At 37.3% G+C, this 13,249-nt stretch overlaps 1 protein-coding gene across 5 annotated transcripts in view; it reads left to right on the top strand.

Moving 5' to 3' along the window:
• Positions 1–13,249, top strand: part of LOC123746038 (heterogeneous nuclear ribonucleoprotein U-like protein 1) — a 44,227-nt gene that overhangs the window by 765 nt on the left and 30,213 nt on the right. For 2 of the 5 annotated variants that reach the window (XM_069314172.1, XM_069314170.1), the window contains exon 1: positions 109–366. The exons of 1 other annotated variant lie outside the window; for it this stretch is intronic. In XM_069314172.1, coding sequence (XP_069170273.1) covers positions 228–366 — 139 coding nt within the window. In that variant the 5' untranslated portion in view covers positions 109–227. Of the gene's footprint in view, positions 1–108; positions 367–13,249 lie in introns of those variants that run through there. 2 more of the 5 variants (XM_045727206.2, XM_045727205.2) reach the window with 1 other exon arrangement.

The following is a 13,249-nucleotide window of genomic DNA, read 5'->3' as shown; positions in this document are numbered from 1 at the left end:
TAACCAATGAAAAATAGGTTAAGGAAACGGGATGGAAGTGACCAATGAAAAGGCGGCAAGTCCAGCCTGGAGCGGCGGCGACCAATGGGCGAGCAGCTCTCATACCCCGCCGACTCGGCCGCCAGACGCCATATTACATGTTTGTATGGTAGAAGTGTAGCGCGGGAAACCACACTTAGGACGTCAGATTTTGTGCGTGCGAGCGTGGCCGAGTGTAAGAGTGCACCATGAGTGAAGAGATCGACCCCAGCAAGATGAAGGTGGCGGAGCTGAGGGCCGAGCTGCAGGAGCGAGGCCTCGACACCAAGGGAAATAAGCCGGTGTTGGTGGAGCGCCTGAGAGAGGCCCTCGAGTCCAAGTCTTCAGGTTGGTGTGGGTGCTTGAACCCCCCCCCCAGGCAGGCTAGCTAGCCACGTGCTAGAGCCGCCAACGCCATGGCTTGTTGCATGCACGCTTTTGTGTGGTCTTGAGACGGGTAGTTAGGGCATGAGGCTGGTGTAGTTGCCGTGGAAAGAGGTGTATGGAGGAGATGATGCCGCCGCCACAGGCACCGGATCTGACCTCTGGCTTGGGTGATGTCATCGGCGCGGGGCCCCTCCCTCCTACCTTTCCTGTAGGATATAAACTTCGGTAGTCTTAGTTATTTTACTGGTTAATACACCTAGGACCGTAGTCCGGGCGGTACTGTGTGCTAGTAGGCTTTGGGTGGGTTTTGAGGGTAGGCTTGTAGAAGGTTTCGTGCCGTATCTGTATTAGACCCTTCTGGTGGTTCAAGGTTCTCTACTTTAGGTAATGGGCATGCTGGAAAATAAGAAGCATGGATGAGAGGTAATTTAAGAATCTTGTGAATAGTTAACCCTAAGTTTGCCTGAGAATTGTAGATCTGTTGGATGTAGGCCTATTAGGTGCCTGGAAATTTGAATGCTGGAAGTAGGGTTGAAAAGTTGTACAATATTTTACATAATAAGTAAACTAGAACTTATTTCAACCTATTTTAACAGATCTTGAGTATCTAAGGGAAAAACAACTTCTGTATGATGTGTAGAGTACTGTGTGGTACATTATTAAGTTGCCTGGGCACCAATTTTGTATAAAAGTGGATGTAGGCCCATGAGGTATTGTAAAGCAGAGGCATTCAATTAGATCAAAAAATAAACTAGCTCCTTTATTTAACGGAACATTTGTGTGTATCAATAGCCAATGATTCCTCTAACTGTGAAGCTAGCAATACCATTTTCTTCTGATGTTAACTGGCAACTGATTCCATGGTTTGCCACCTAGTTACCAAACCATCTCTGCCCCATATACTTCCTGAATCTGAATCTTTAGCTTGTTATGGGTTCTGACTGGCTGGTAATTTAAATGAAATGACTGAGGGTAAACGTCCCCATGGCCTGGTCAATGACCAGACCTGATTGGTCTGGCTAAACAAGCTGTTAGACACAGCTAGTTGCAGCCCGACATATCTTGGCCATGCTGATAGGTTTCCTTTGGAGGTGCTTATCAAGTTCTCGGTTGAACATTAAGAGGTTGGGTAGTCATGCCTTTTATGTAGGGTGTGTTGAAGTCTTCAGTCTGGTGTTAGAATTCGCGTACATAATGCACCTCTCCTTTTCATCGGCTATTTTTGCACTTCCTGTTGTGCCTCCTCGTCTTGTTTGGCGTTAATTCCGAATGCAGATTTGGAACCAGTCCTGCTTAATATTTTCAAAGTATGAATTGTTCACTCTTGACTATACTAGAGTAAATAGAGATTTACAAAATTTTAGCGAGCCCCCAAAAATGTTTGGTATATCAAGTGGATTGGGCAGGAAATTTTTTTTTTTCCATATACAACAATTTTCCATAGATCAACAATTTCTCCAGCTTTGAATGGGGCTGTTATTGTACAACAATATTCCACCCTGTAATTCATTAGTTGTAAAATTAACTTCATTGGTCTGGCATCTCTTTGAAAAGTTCTTGTTATTCAGTCTGTCAATTTTTCTGCAGTTGTCGGCTACATTATTATATTTTTGAAAATTAAGGTCCTTTGGCATGTTTTACTCCCAAATTTTTTAATGGCTTTTTTTGCTCTATGGTGTGATTTGACTTATGCATTTTCTTTTTATTTTCATAATACATGAGCTGTAAACTGATCATTAACATTTTATTTTCTGTGGCCTATTGGCAGACCTGATTTGTGTAAATATGGAGGTTTGCTTTAGCCTTTATAGTGTCTCATAGAAATCCTAGTATCATCTGCAAAGAATGCAATACTGTAGTTTGTATTCTTGTTAATGTCCAATAGGAGAATAGGAAAAAATACTGGAGCATGCACAGCCCTGGAGGAATGAGCTTTTCACGGTGGATGATTTAGATGAGGGGTCATTCCCCTATTGCTTCACGCAGGTGGTTTCCAGTTACGTCTATGATCTTGATGCAATTTGGTACACACAGATCTTGGTGAGATAAATTGAATGACTTGTCTCATCTGTAGGTAAAACTGTTCCAAAGATGTGCAACCTTCAATTATACCCAAAAAAAAAAAATCTAAGGTCAGCCATATTTCATGAGGACGTATCTGAGCTTCTATGGCACATGGTTTTTCATATGCCATTTTAAAGGTATCAAGTGTCTCTCCAACTTTTATTCTATACATATTTTAATTCAGGGATTAAATAAAGTTGACCTTAAATTTGACCTTCCCAAGGTCAAAAGTTATTTGACTTTAACCCAGATTTTTTCAAACTCAAACCATTAATTAGTATAAATGTGTATTAGTACTATATACAACATAAATTGTCGGGTATTCTCAAAGTTTAGGAGTTAAATTTATTTTAATGGAACTAACCTTGTTTGTAAACCTTGAGTATATATCCAAACTTAACTCTGGAACCATTTGAACTACAGTGGTGGGACAAAGTTCCATTTGAACTACAGCGGTGGGACAAAGTTCTATTTCTCATTAATTTCTTTAGTTTTAACATTAACTGGCAGAAATACTAATCAGCCATTACTTCATTGGAATGAATTTTATGGCTGCCTCCTCCCCTACAGCCGTGCCAGTCACCTTCCTGATGAGTAGGTGTTTGTATCATTTTTTGTAGTCTTAATTAAATTAAATCACTCTGCACACGCAGGACAATAACTAATACACTACCTACTCATGAAGATGGGCGCAATTCAATTCAATGTAAATTTAGTACACGTCTTGAACAGAACTTGTAAATTGATATATGTACTAAAATGATCCTCTGTCAGCCTCTGTAGTACTCACTATTGCTGCTGAATTATATTTGTGGCCTTATTCATTCTTGACATTCGGTGTGTAGATCCTGCCAGTAATGGGAACTGTGCAATCATTATCATATCACTTGTAACGGTGACTATTTCATCTGGCAAAGTGGGATACACAAATTCCTTCACCTACATGTGTGCAGGTCCACGTGGGTGAAGGAAACAAGTTTATTTCATTTTCTTGCTTGACCAAGATAAAGACAAGATACCAGTGGCATTATAGTGTGTTAAGAAGAAGCCTTTCCTATCTGCCAAAGGGATAGTGGCATTTTGAAGAATGGACACCATTTTCTGGATGCACTTGAAGAATACATGAGTATTTTTTATCAGCCCCTTGCTGACAAGCCTAATGGACTGGATCTTCTGGGTTCCTGTTGTAAAAGTATGTGTTGACCAAATCACACACTAGAAGATGAAAGGACGACAATGTTTCAGTCCATCATGGACCATTACCAAATTTTGCTTCAAGATGGACTGAAATGTCATCGTCTTTCCATCCTCTAGTGTGTGGTTTGGTCAACATTCTTCAGCCACGTTATTGTGATTCATCGTCTGCATAAAAGTATGTGATTATGTATATGCAGATATACCACAAATACTGTATATACCTGTAGTACAGTACATGTATACAGCGTATGTTCATAATGCAGTATACATATATTAATCATAAATTTGTATGCTACCTGATTTAGTTCTGGCATCTTTAAAGTGTTTCTCCAGCATCAATCTGTTTAATGCTCTTTTCTTGTTGTGATGATAGAATTCAATTACTTAGCTGCAACTTCATGAGGCAGACTTTTCCCCATTTGGTGTTGAAAATACTGTACTGCAAAATCTGCCACCAAACATTTTGCTTTCCTAACCATGTATTTGGAATGATTAAATTCCAATATAATTTGATTTCTGATTTTGGTGGAGTGTCAATTTTTATTTCTTCACTCATTTTAAAATATTGAAGAATTTTGATCTCTATCAGTCTGTGGATTAAATTGAATGACCAGCAAAACATTCAAGCTGCTTTTTCACAGTTCTTTCCACTTTTAAGTTTCGTCTTTGCATAATGTGGTCTATGAGATGCTCTCCTTGCTTCTGTGGTGTCTTCTTTTTTGCCCAGTAGCTTAATCATATTGGAAAGCTAATACTGAATCAGCTTCATTATCTTCTGCATCTTCAGCCTCAAATGCTGCTACATTATATTTTATGGTTTCAACTTCAGAATATTCACTGTATATTGCGGACTTTGGATCCAGAGATTTTGCTAACGGCAGGTTTTACATATTTTATGGTTCGTTATGAATTCGTGACAATTCTATTAATCTTTAGTTAAGGGATAATGTCTTTTAAAGATATACTAATTTATTTTCAATAAGGTCGCAGCAATAGCGGCCAAAATTAAGAACATTCAAATTCCAGAACATTTTATTGACCTGAAAATAAACAAAATTGATCAAATAGTGAAGTTCTTACCATTGTAGTTCAAATGGTTTAGATGTCTCAAATGGTAAGAATGGTAGGAATGGAAATGGTAGAGTTATGTCTCCTAAGTTTGGATATACATTTGAGGTCAAGGTTTTCAGCTAAGGTTAGGGCCATTCAAATGAATGTAGCTTCTGAACTAAGAGAATACCCCCCAGAACATTTGTTATATACTAATACTGTATATACGTACCCATTAAATGTTTGAGTTTCAAAAAATCGGGGTCGACATCAAATGACCTTTCCAAGGTCAAAGGTTAAATTTAAGGTTAACTTTATTTTTGAAACCTAGATTTAAAATGTGTGTATAATTAAAAATGGAGATCCACTCGATACTTTTAAAATGACATTTGAATGAACTGTGTGCACTAATGAAGCAGAGATACATCATTTTGAAATAAGGCATGTCCACAAAAAATGTACCTTTTCTGCAAAATTCTAGGTCATGTATCACTGGAATCATTTTAGCTACATATGAGACGAATGTCATTAAATTTCTAACAGATTTATAAGTTTACCAAATTGCATCAAAATTTAAGTGCGTGCCAGAACATTTGCCCAAAGTCTGTGAACTGAACTGGAATGACGCGTTTAGTTTTATTACACACTGGGTTCACTAAATTTACATTTCAAACATTTATGCAATGCAAACATTTAGTTATGATTTTTAAATATTAACTCATACATCTGAATGTTTTGGCATGTTTTGTAATTTGGTTGTACTGTATTTTATATTGGCTTATTTCAGTGAGGTCAGGATTGCCTGACAATTTAAAAACAAAGGTCAACCTGCATCTTGCAGTGGATATCAGAGCTTGTGTTGTAATTGTCATTAAGAAGAATCGGGACGTGGTTATTGCAGAAAATTGGGTTGGCATATTTTGTTCAGCATATATGGTACATGATGTAACAGCCAAATTAGTCTACTTCCTGATGTGTTGTTGCAGGAAGGTGAACTTGATTTAAAAAATACTGAAAATTAACAGAAGCTGGTTTAATACTGGTATGAAAACAAAAATTGGTCCATAAACTAGGAAAACTATTTAAAATATTAAATGTTATTTTAAAAGATTTGTGATTCACAAGTTGGGATCTAAATCAAATTTATGATAGGAGGCATTAGCTCATAAAAAATAATTTGGTAGGAGATTTCAAATATTAAATAAAAAATTTAAAATATTTGTTCATTCATTATATCGTTCAGTGCCATATAAAGTATAGCATCACAAATACACTGGCCAGCATCTACAGCAGCACCCTACGCTTTTGTACAACAAGTTCTACAGTGGTAATCATGAATTTTCTTATATTTAAATGCCCATTTCTCCCCCTCCCCCATATCTTTCTAAGGTAAGTTATTGAATAAAGAGGTTTTAACACACAATCTGACCAGTTAGCAATTTCCCGACAGTAAATGTTCCAAGCATCTCGGGATCTCGCTCGGTAACGCATAAAATGTTCATACCTTTTAATGTTGTATTGTAGTTCTTGGGTTACTACTACAAATTTGGTGTCAAAATGTTTGCAAATTAATTTTCTAGAGTTCATGATTCCAATGAAATGTGATTTAGTAATAGAATTTGCGTGATGTAGAATACAAATTTGTATGAACATGGCAACATTCCTTGTTTATTTTTTTTTTAACTTGAATAGAAATCAAACGTGGAAATATGCAGTCTATTACTATAAAAAGACGAAAAACATGCAATGGAGGCTGCCCTAACGGCCAGCTTTCCCTACAATACATCTTCCACCCTCGCCATACTTTAGGAAAATTTCACACTAATACTGTACTAGGGCGAACAGAGGTCCCTACCTCCACAGGCGCGCTTTAAGTAACCCCCGCTTGTTGCGCGAACATCTATCTTGGTATTTTTGCAATGGTCAAAATAAAGAATGGGTATTAAATGCTTTTATTGGGCCAGATTAAGGTTTATTATGATGAATTTGTTCTTGCCTAAATGTGATTTATGGTTATTAAGATTTTGCTACACTAATTTCATGGTACGGAAGTAGCAAACATGTTTGTGCGTTACAAGGGTTGTAGGCTCACATAATTGTAGGGGGATAAAATGGCATAAGGGGTTGCCAGGGGCTTGATTGAAAAATACAGTATCCCCCATTTTTATTGGATTTGTTTCCTCTTGATACTTCTTGTTCTATACATTTTTTATTTTTATATTTCGAGCACCTCTGGCCAGATTTTGACAACTATCCTTTGTGTACTACTCGTATACAAATACATTTCTGAACTTCCTACTTGAAATCTCCTTCCGTCCCCCATTACCCATAATATAAGTACAGTACAGTATTACTATACTGGCTGTCTACTTCATCACTGGCAAAGGCAGTCAGGCTGACTCATTTGGAACTTGTTCACTTTTAACAGGTTAATACACGGGAGATCATGTCAACTGATCATATGAAGGCTCTGGCATTCAGTTGACTACTGACTTGTCCTTTTCCTTATACAACAGGTTCTTAGATTTAAATAACATTTAATTGATAATGATTCAAATAAAGTTCATGAAATAAACGAGACAGGCAGAGGTACACAGACAGTTGTAGATACAGTGAGTCAGTAGTAGACAATTTTGAAATCTTGCTAGCAGACATAGAGGCTTCACCTCTTGTAGCGCATTGTGAGCCTTGCTCTACTAGTTTTCCCTGGAACATGACCTGCAAATCAGTTTACGACCAGGTCTCGATAACTTATGGGTGAACAATTAAGGTTCAGCATCCAGTTAACCCTTCTGCCATTACAGCAGCATGTGCTCATTATACCAGTCTTGACCTTGTTACCTGTTCTTATTTCACTCATGCTCATTGCACCGTTATGCATATCCAGAGATACTGCCTGTTGGTATCTCAAATTGACTATGTTAAAGGGGAATCCAATTTCTTAGTGATAACTTGAATTTTTGCGGAAGTAAGAGTTAATATACAGTAGCTTAAAATTTTGAGAAATTTGAACTTTGAAAAGTGGTAAATCATGTTTGTCAGCTCTTGGTCTGAACACCTATGGCCTACCAGGATGATATATCAGGATACTGTAATTTAACATTTTTTGATGCTACTGAAACATTGTTGAAAGTGAGCCTTGGAGGAAACTGATGTCACTACTGCATATGGAAACTCTGTATAGGGGGAGGAAAAAAGGCAGATACCCTGTACTGTAATACAAGATGTTAATGTTGCTAAATATTTCTATGCAAGTAATGTAAGGCTGGAATATGCTGACTCAGACATTTGCAGATGGCCGTAACTCATAGTTGCTTGGTAATGCTAATAGCTGGTTTCTGGTTGCCTTATGACAGGTAGACCCGCTTTCATTACTTTTATCGAAGTACAGGGGCCTATATTAGGAATATTTTATTGACTATTTGAGAGAGGAACCAGGATTCCAAGGCCTTGCCAGCCATTCCACAAGGGAGATCATTCCAAAGGAAAGATACATTTGATGCCATCTTTCAACAAATGAAACTACTTACCATTCATCTTTGCAGTACATGCCCATTTTATACAATTGAATAAAATGCATGTGATAGTTAGTTGTTTCAACAATGAGTGTTTGGAGTAGGTTGTTTTGCTACTGTCCACTTTTGAGTCATTCAAGAGATCTCGACTAGCTAATGAGTTTAGAAGTCGTCTGCTTCTGTACCAGTCTGTAGGGGGGAAAGTGCTAGTTGTTTTAGACAAATTACTTTGTTTTTAACAAATTAGACGTACAGAAACTTAAACTAATCTGAAGTGCTTATGAGTTGCGGGATGCTGCTTATTCCAAAAGCAGAATAGATCATCATAAAGCTCCTTAGGATAAGCACTCAGTGGTTCAAGACACTGGGAATGTGCGAGTGGTGAGGGAGTTGGGCACTTCACTTAAGCCCCATTGCAGGTTCCAAAGACCTGGCTCTGGTGGTGGCGTTGGAAGCCGATCTTTCACCGTTTGTCTAATCTGTTAGATTCAGTCGCTATAATTTTAAGTTATTTTCCATCGATTGCTGTATTTAGAAAAATGGCTGATTTTTACCTAAAATTTTAATTAAAAAATTGTAGGTCATTCTCTTACTGCTTCAATCACTTGAGCGTGATTGACACCATGTGTTCTAATTGTCTAGAGAGGATTTACATGTCCAATTCTATTCATAAGCTGCACCCATTCTAGGGAGATCGTCATTTGACACGTGAAGACCTCTGTTGATCATTTACCATATTTGTAAAGAAAAAAATCTCCCTTTAGTTTCTTGCCAGGGTGTTACTACAAAGATGTGGACCATGTCTGGTGCATCGCCATCCAGTGTGTGAAAGCACAGGAACTGTCCATACTAGGAACCTATGAATGTTTAGAAATGGGAAGTCGGTGATGGCACACATTTTGCATGCAAATGGATATGTGCAATTTTTAAGATTTATGCTTCTATACATATTGTATTTATATATATGTATATACTGTATTGTATGAATAAATATTGGTGTGCTAATATTTATAGTCTTGTACATGGGTATATTTTCAAAGTTATACATAATAAATACCACTGTTGACCCACATCAGTATAACATGTGAGCATGAAAAAATTAAATAAAGTGAGAAGCAATGAAAATTTTTATTGCTGCACAACCTCTCGCTTCGCTAAATTTCTACCCTAAAAATAACTGCTCGGGGTCACTATGGCTAAACACTAAAGGAAGAGACTGTACAAGGATTTTTTATTTTCTGGATGCTAAATAACAATCGGAAGAAACAAATGGTCAGAATTTGGGGGGTGCATGACAGTGCATCGAAATAGACTGCACAACGTTAACGTGTACTCTGAAAAAATATAAAGAATAGACAGACAAAACAATTTTTATTAACAAAAAAAAAAAAAGCTTGGTTGAAAGATAAGGCGATTGCCACCTGCGCTGTATTTTGGTGGAAACATCAGTATTACTTCTGATGTAATTAACTTTGTACAGTGCAACCTCAATTTGGCAAACTAGGGACCAACTCCATTTCGTTTCTATATTTCTCTCTTTCTCTCTCTCCACACACATGGAGAACCTGTTTGTAAAGAGATTTCACCTCATCTACCTTATTTCAAAAGCCCCAGCCCTGAAACAATTTTCAATGGAAGCACGGGCCCACACAAGGGTAAACCAAAACTGCCAATGCAAAAATGTACCATATAATTTGGCTTTAATTATGCTCGATGGATTTTCCAAGGCTCCAACTTCTCACCTAGTGTTGCGTCCATCTATGAAAATTTTAGAAACGTAACTGGAACCATATTAAAAGTTACTATTCATATTCTAATTGTTCACGTGCTCAATGGATAAAGTTTGAGCTTCAATAATAAAATTGAAAAATATTAATTTTTAAAGGTAAGGCCATGAACCTAAATTGGTCAAAATTAACCAGGCCCATCAACTTCCCACAGGTCTCTGAACTTGGGCCCCTGCACCAAACGCTTGTTTGGAAAGGTGGATAAATCTTGCCTGCAAGATGTGTTGCAACTGGAAGTTTGCCAAAATGAAGTTGCACTATATAATTTCCAATTAGTCTTTATTAAATTCATACCACAGTATAAAGTTTACATTTTTAATTAAAATGGCTGACAACTTTCAAATACAGCATAAGTGTTGATAAAAAACTAGGCCTTTACAAGGTAAAATAATTGTGGCCTGGTACCCTGAAGGCTGTGAGAAGTCCCTGTATAGGAAGTACTGTAATGAATTTTCTATGTCCACCTTGGCTCAATATGCAAATATAAGGCAATGAAAAAGTGTGACTGTAGCGTGTGTGCCTAATGTGAGTAATAAGATTAGTTTCTAATTTCATGTAAGCAGATAAGTATTTTTTGGCATTATCGGCACTTTACGTAAACTAGTTAAACATTTTATGGACTTGTGATAGGGAACTTACATTAGGGGAAAGAATGAATTTGTTGAAATTGTAGCTTTCATATTTGATATAGCAAGTCTAGAAGGAAAGAGGCTTGTGCATAAACCCCTTTTTAGGCAAAAACAAGGTAGGAATAGATAGACATGGATGTACAGTGTGCCAGTGAAGATGTGTAAGGATTCCAGTTACTGTTGTTTGAAAGTAGCAAGTCAAGAAATAGAGACAGCTTATTAACAGATTGTAAGAGATGTTTTGCTTAAATAGCAAAGAATTAAAATGTTGCAGGGAAAGAGACAAAAAGCACTAGTTGATAATAGCATGATTGTTGAGAGCATTCAGAGATCACTTAGGCATTTTGAATGCATGAAAGATAATAGACTGGTGAAAAGAAAGTAGTGTATGATTGAATTTGACAGTAGAAGTGGTAACTGGAAGATTGGATGACATGGCAGATGTGATCCTTGAATGTGAACATCGCACAATAATGGTAAAGGCAATGTTGAAGTAGTTGGTATATGTACGTATAACTAACAAGCCTATCTTCTATTGTAATCATCAATAGGTAAACTTATGAAGTTGGGAGTTGCTATTGTAGAGGAGAGACGGGGGTTGCTCAATTGTGATGCTATATAGTGTGTGCTATACAATAAGTGGAGTGATAATTTGTATATATTATATAGGTATTATGGTTTTCCATTACACATGTTACCCACTTTTGTTTTCATATGCGCTGATGCCTCCCTTCCTGAAGAAAGTGGGAAATCGGGTGATTATAATGAATAATTGAATAATAATTTAAAAGGCGTGAGAAGTAGTAGTATCAGATATAATTAATATTATAGTACATTCTGTAGTATGTATGTAGGTGTAGTGTTGTGTAATTATAATTTTCAAGGTGAAAGGAAGTATAGTATATGTATTTAGTGCATCTTACTTCTAACTAACAGTACAGTAATTTTATCATTAACAGTTTTGCATATGATAAATTTTTTAGTAGTTTTTGTACCCTTAAATTAGACAATTACAATGTGCAGGTCCTGCTCCTGAGTTGACATATAACTTTCGACCAGTGACACTGCAGTTGTTGATTAATTGGCATGAATTATTTTTAAGTACTTCTGTATAGTGCAAGTTACTTTGGAGTTGCACATTAACATCCAGGATGGTTTATTGTGTGCCCCAAGAGTAATTACATTAATGATACCTGAAACATAATACAGTAAAACCTTATTTTAATAAGTTGATCAAACATGTGATCTGATAAATTTAGATTAGTCATATTTTGTTTTGTATTTATTTTTTTTGCTGTGGTTGTATTTTTCTATTTTTTCCAGTGATTAGACACCAATCAATCAGTTCTTTATATTCTGGGATGCTGATAATGTTTGATATTGCAAGAAAGCTACTGCCAAGAGATGTTCTGGTATTTACTGGGAAAAGGCGCTCCTGCATACTCTATTTAGTTTACACGGGCCAGTTTGGTCTTCGGTGCATTTTATGGTGTGGTTTTTATTAGGAAATGCCATTTAAGTGAGGTTTTACTGTAAAGGGTTTTGTCATTAGTGGTCTTTCAGCTAAACAGTGGCTACACAGACATTATGCCTGTCTGCCTTTGATTTAATTTAAATCATTGGATGTGATATGCAATAAAGGCAGAAAGGCCTTGCACTAGGAAGTGCTAGAGTAAAATGTGTGTGAACACTTCAGTGGCTCCAATTGCTACTTGCAATTGCTTCCTGTATTAAAAATAAAATTTTGTTTACATTTGTTTTGTGAACTATTTTTTTGTGACGGGCACTATGATGAGACCTTGAATTAGCTAAAAGTTCATGTAATATATCCCAGCCCTCGTTCATGCCCTTGCCCCCAGTCGGTCTCCCTTCACGCCCTTGCCCCCCAGTCGGTCTCCCTTCACGCCCTTGCCTCCCAGTCGGTCTCCCTTCACGCCCTTCATCCAACCCAGAACCATTTTGGCATTTTTTTTTTTCCATACCTGAACCCAGCTTGAACACCCAGCAAATGTCCCCCCATGACCCAACCCTCACACCCAGTCAGCAACACTCCCCCCCCCCCCCCTCCCATGACCCGACCCTCGCACCCAGTCGGCAACATCAAAACTACCCATCCTGCCGAATAACCTAAGGTGTATAGTGCTTTAGCTTAGAGCTTAAATTTAATCATGGAGTACCACCCACCCAAACTAACCTCTGCATGTCCTTTTTGTATTGTATAGTACATAAAGTACATTATATATTAAAAAAGTAGGGAGGTAAGGGCATTTATCTTTTTAATCATTAGAGATATTTGTATAGAGGCATAACAGCAATTTGTACGACAAGCCTTTATAAATAAATTGGCCATATAAGATAATACATGTAAAGAGGGCGGTATTTTAGGAATTGATATATACATATATATATGCGGAAAAACCACAAAGAAATGGGGAAGAGAGATGAACGTTTCGGCCTATTAAAGCTGTTGTCAACACCAGACTCGGTCATGGTTCAGTCTGGTGTTGACAACGGCTTTAATAGGCCGAAACATTCATCTCTTCCCCATTTCTTTGTGGTTTTTCCGCATACAAATGATCAGTGTTTAGTGATCGTCAATTGC

This window comes from Procambarus clarkii, chromosome 78, assembly GCF_040958095.1.
Source record: "Procambarus clarkii isolate CNS0578487 chromosome 78, FALCON_Pclarkii_2.0, whole genome shotgun sequence".
Classification (NCBI taxonomy): domain Eukaryota; kingdom Metazoa; phylum Arthropoda; class Malacostraca; order Decapoda; family Cambaridae; genus Procambarus; species Procambarus clarkii.
Note: the sequence above shows the minus strand (reverse complement) of the source record. Positions and strands in the feature narration are given on the sequence as shown.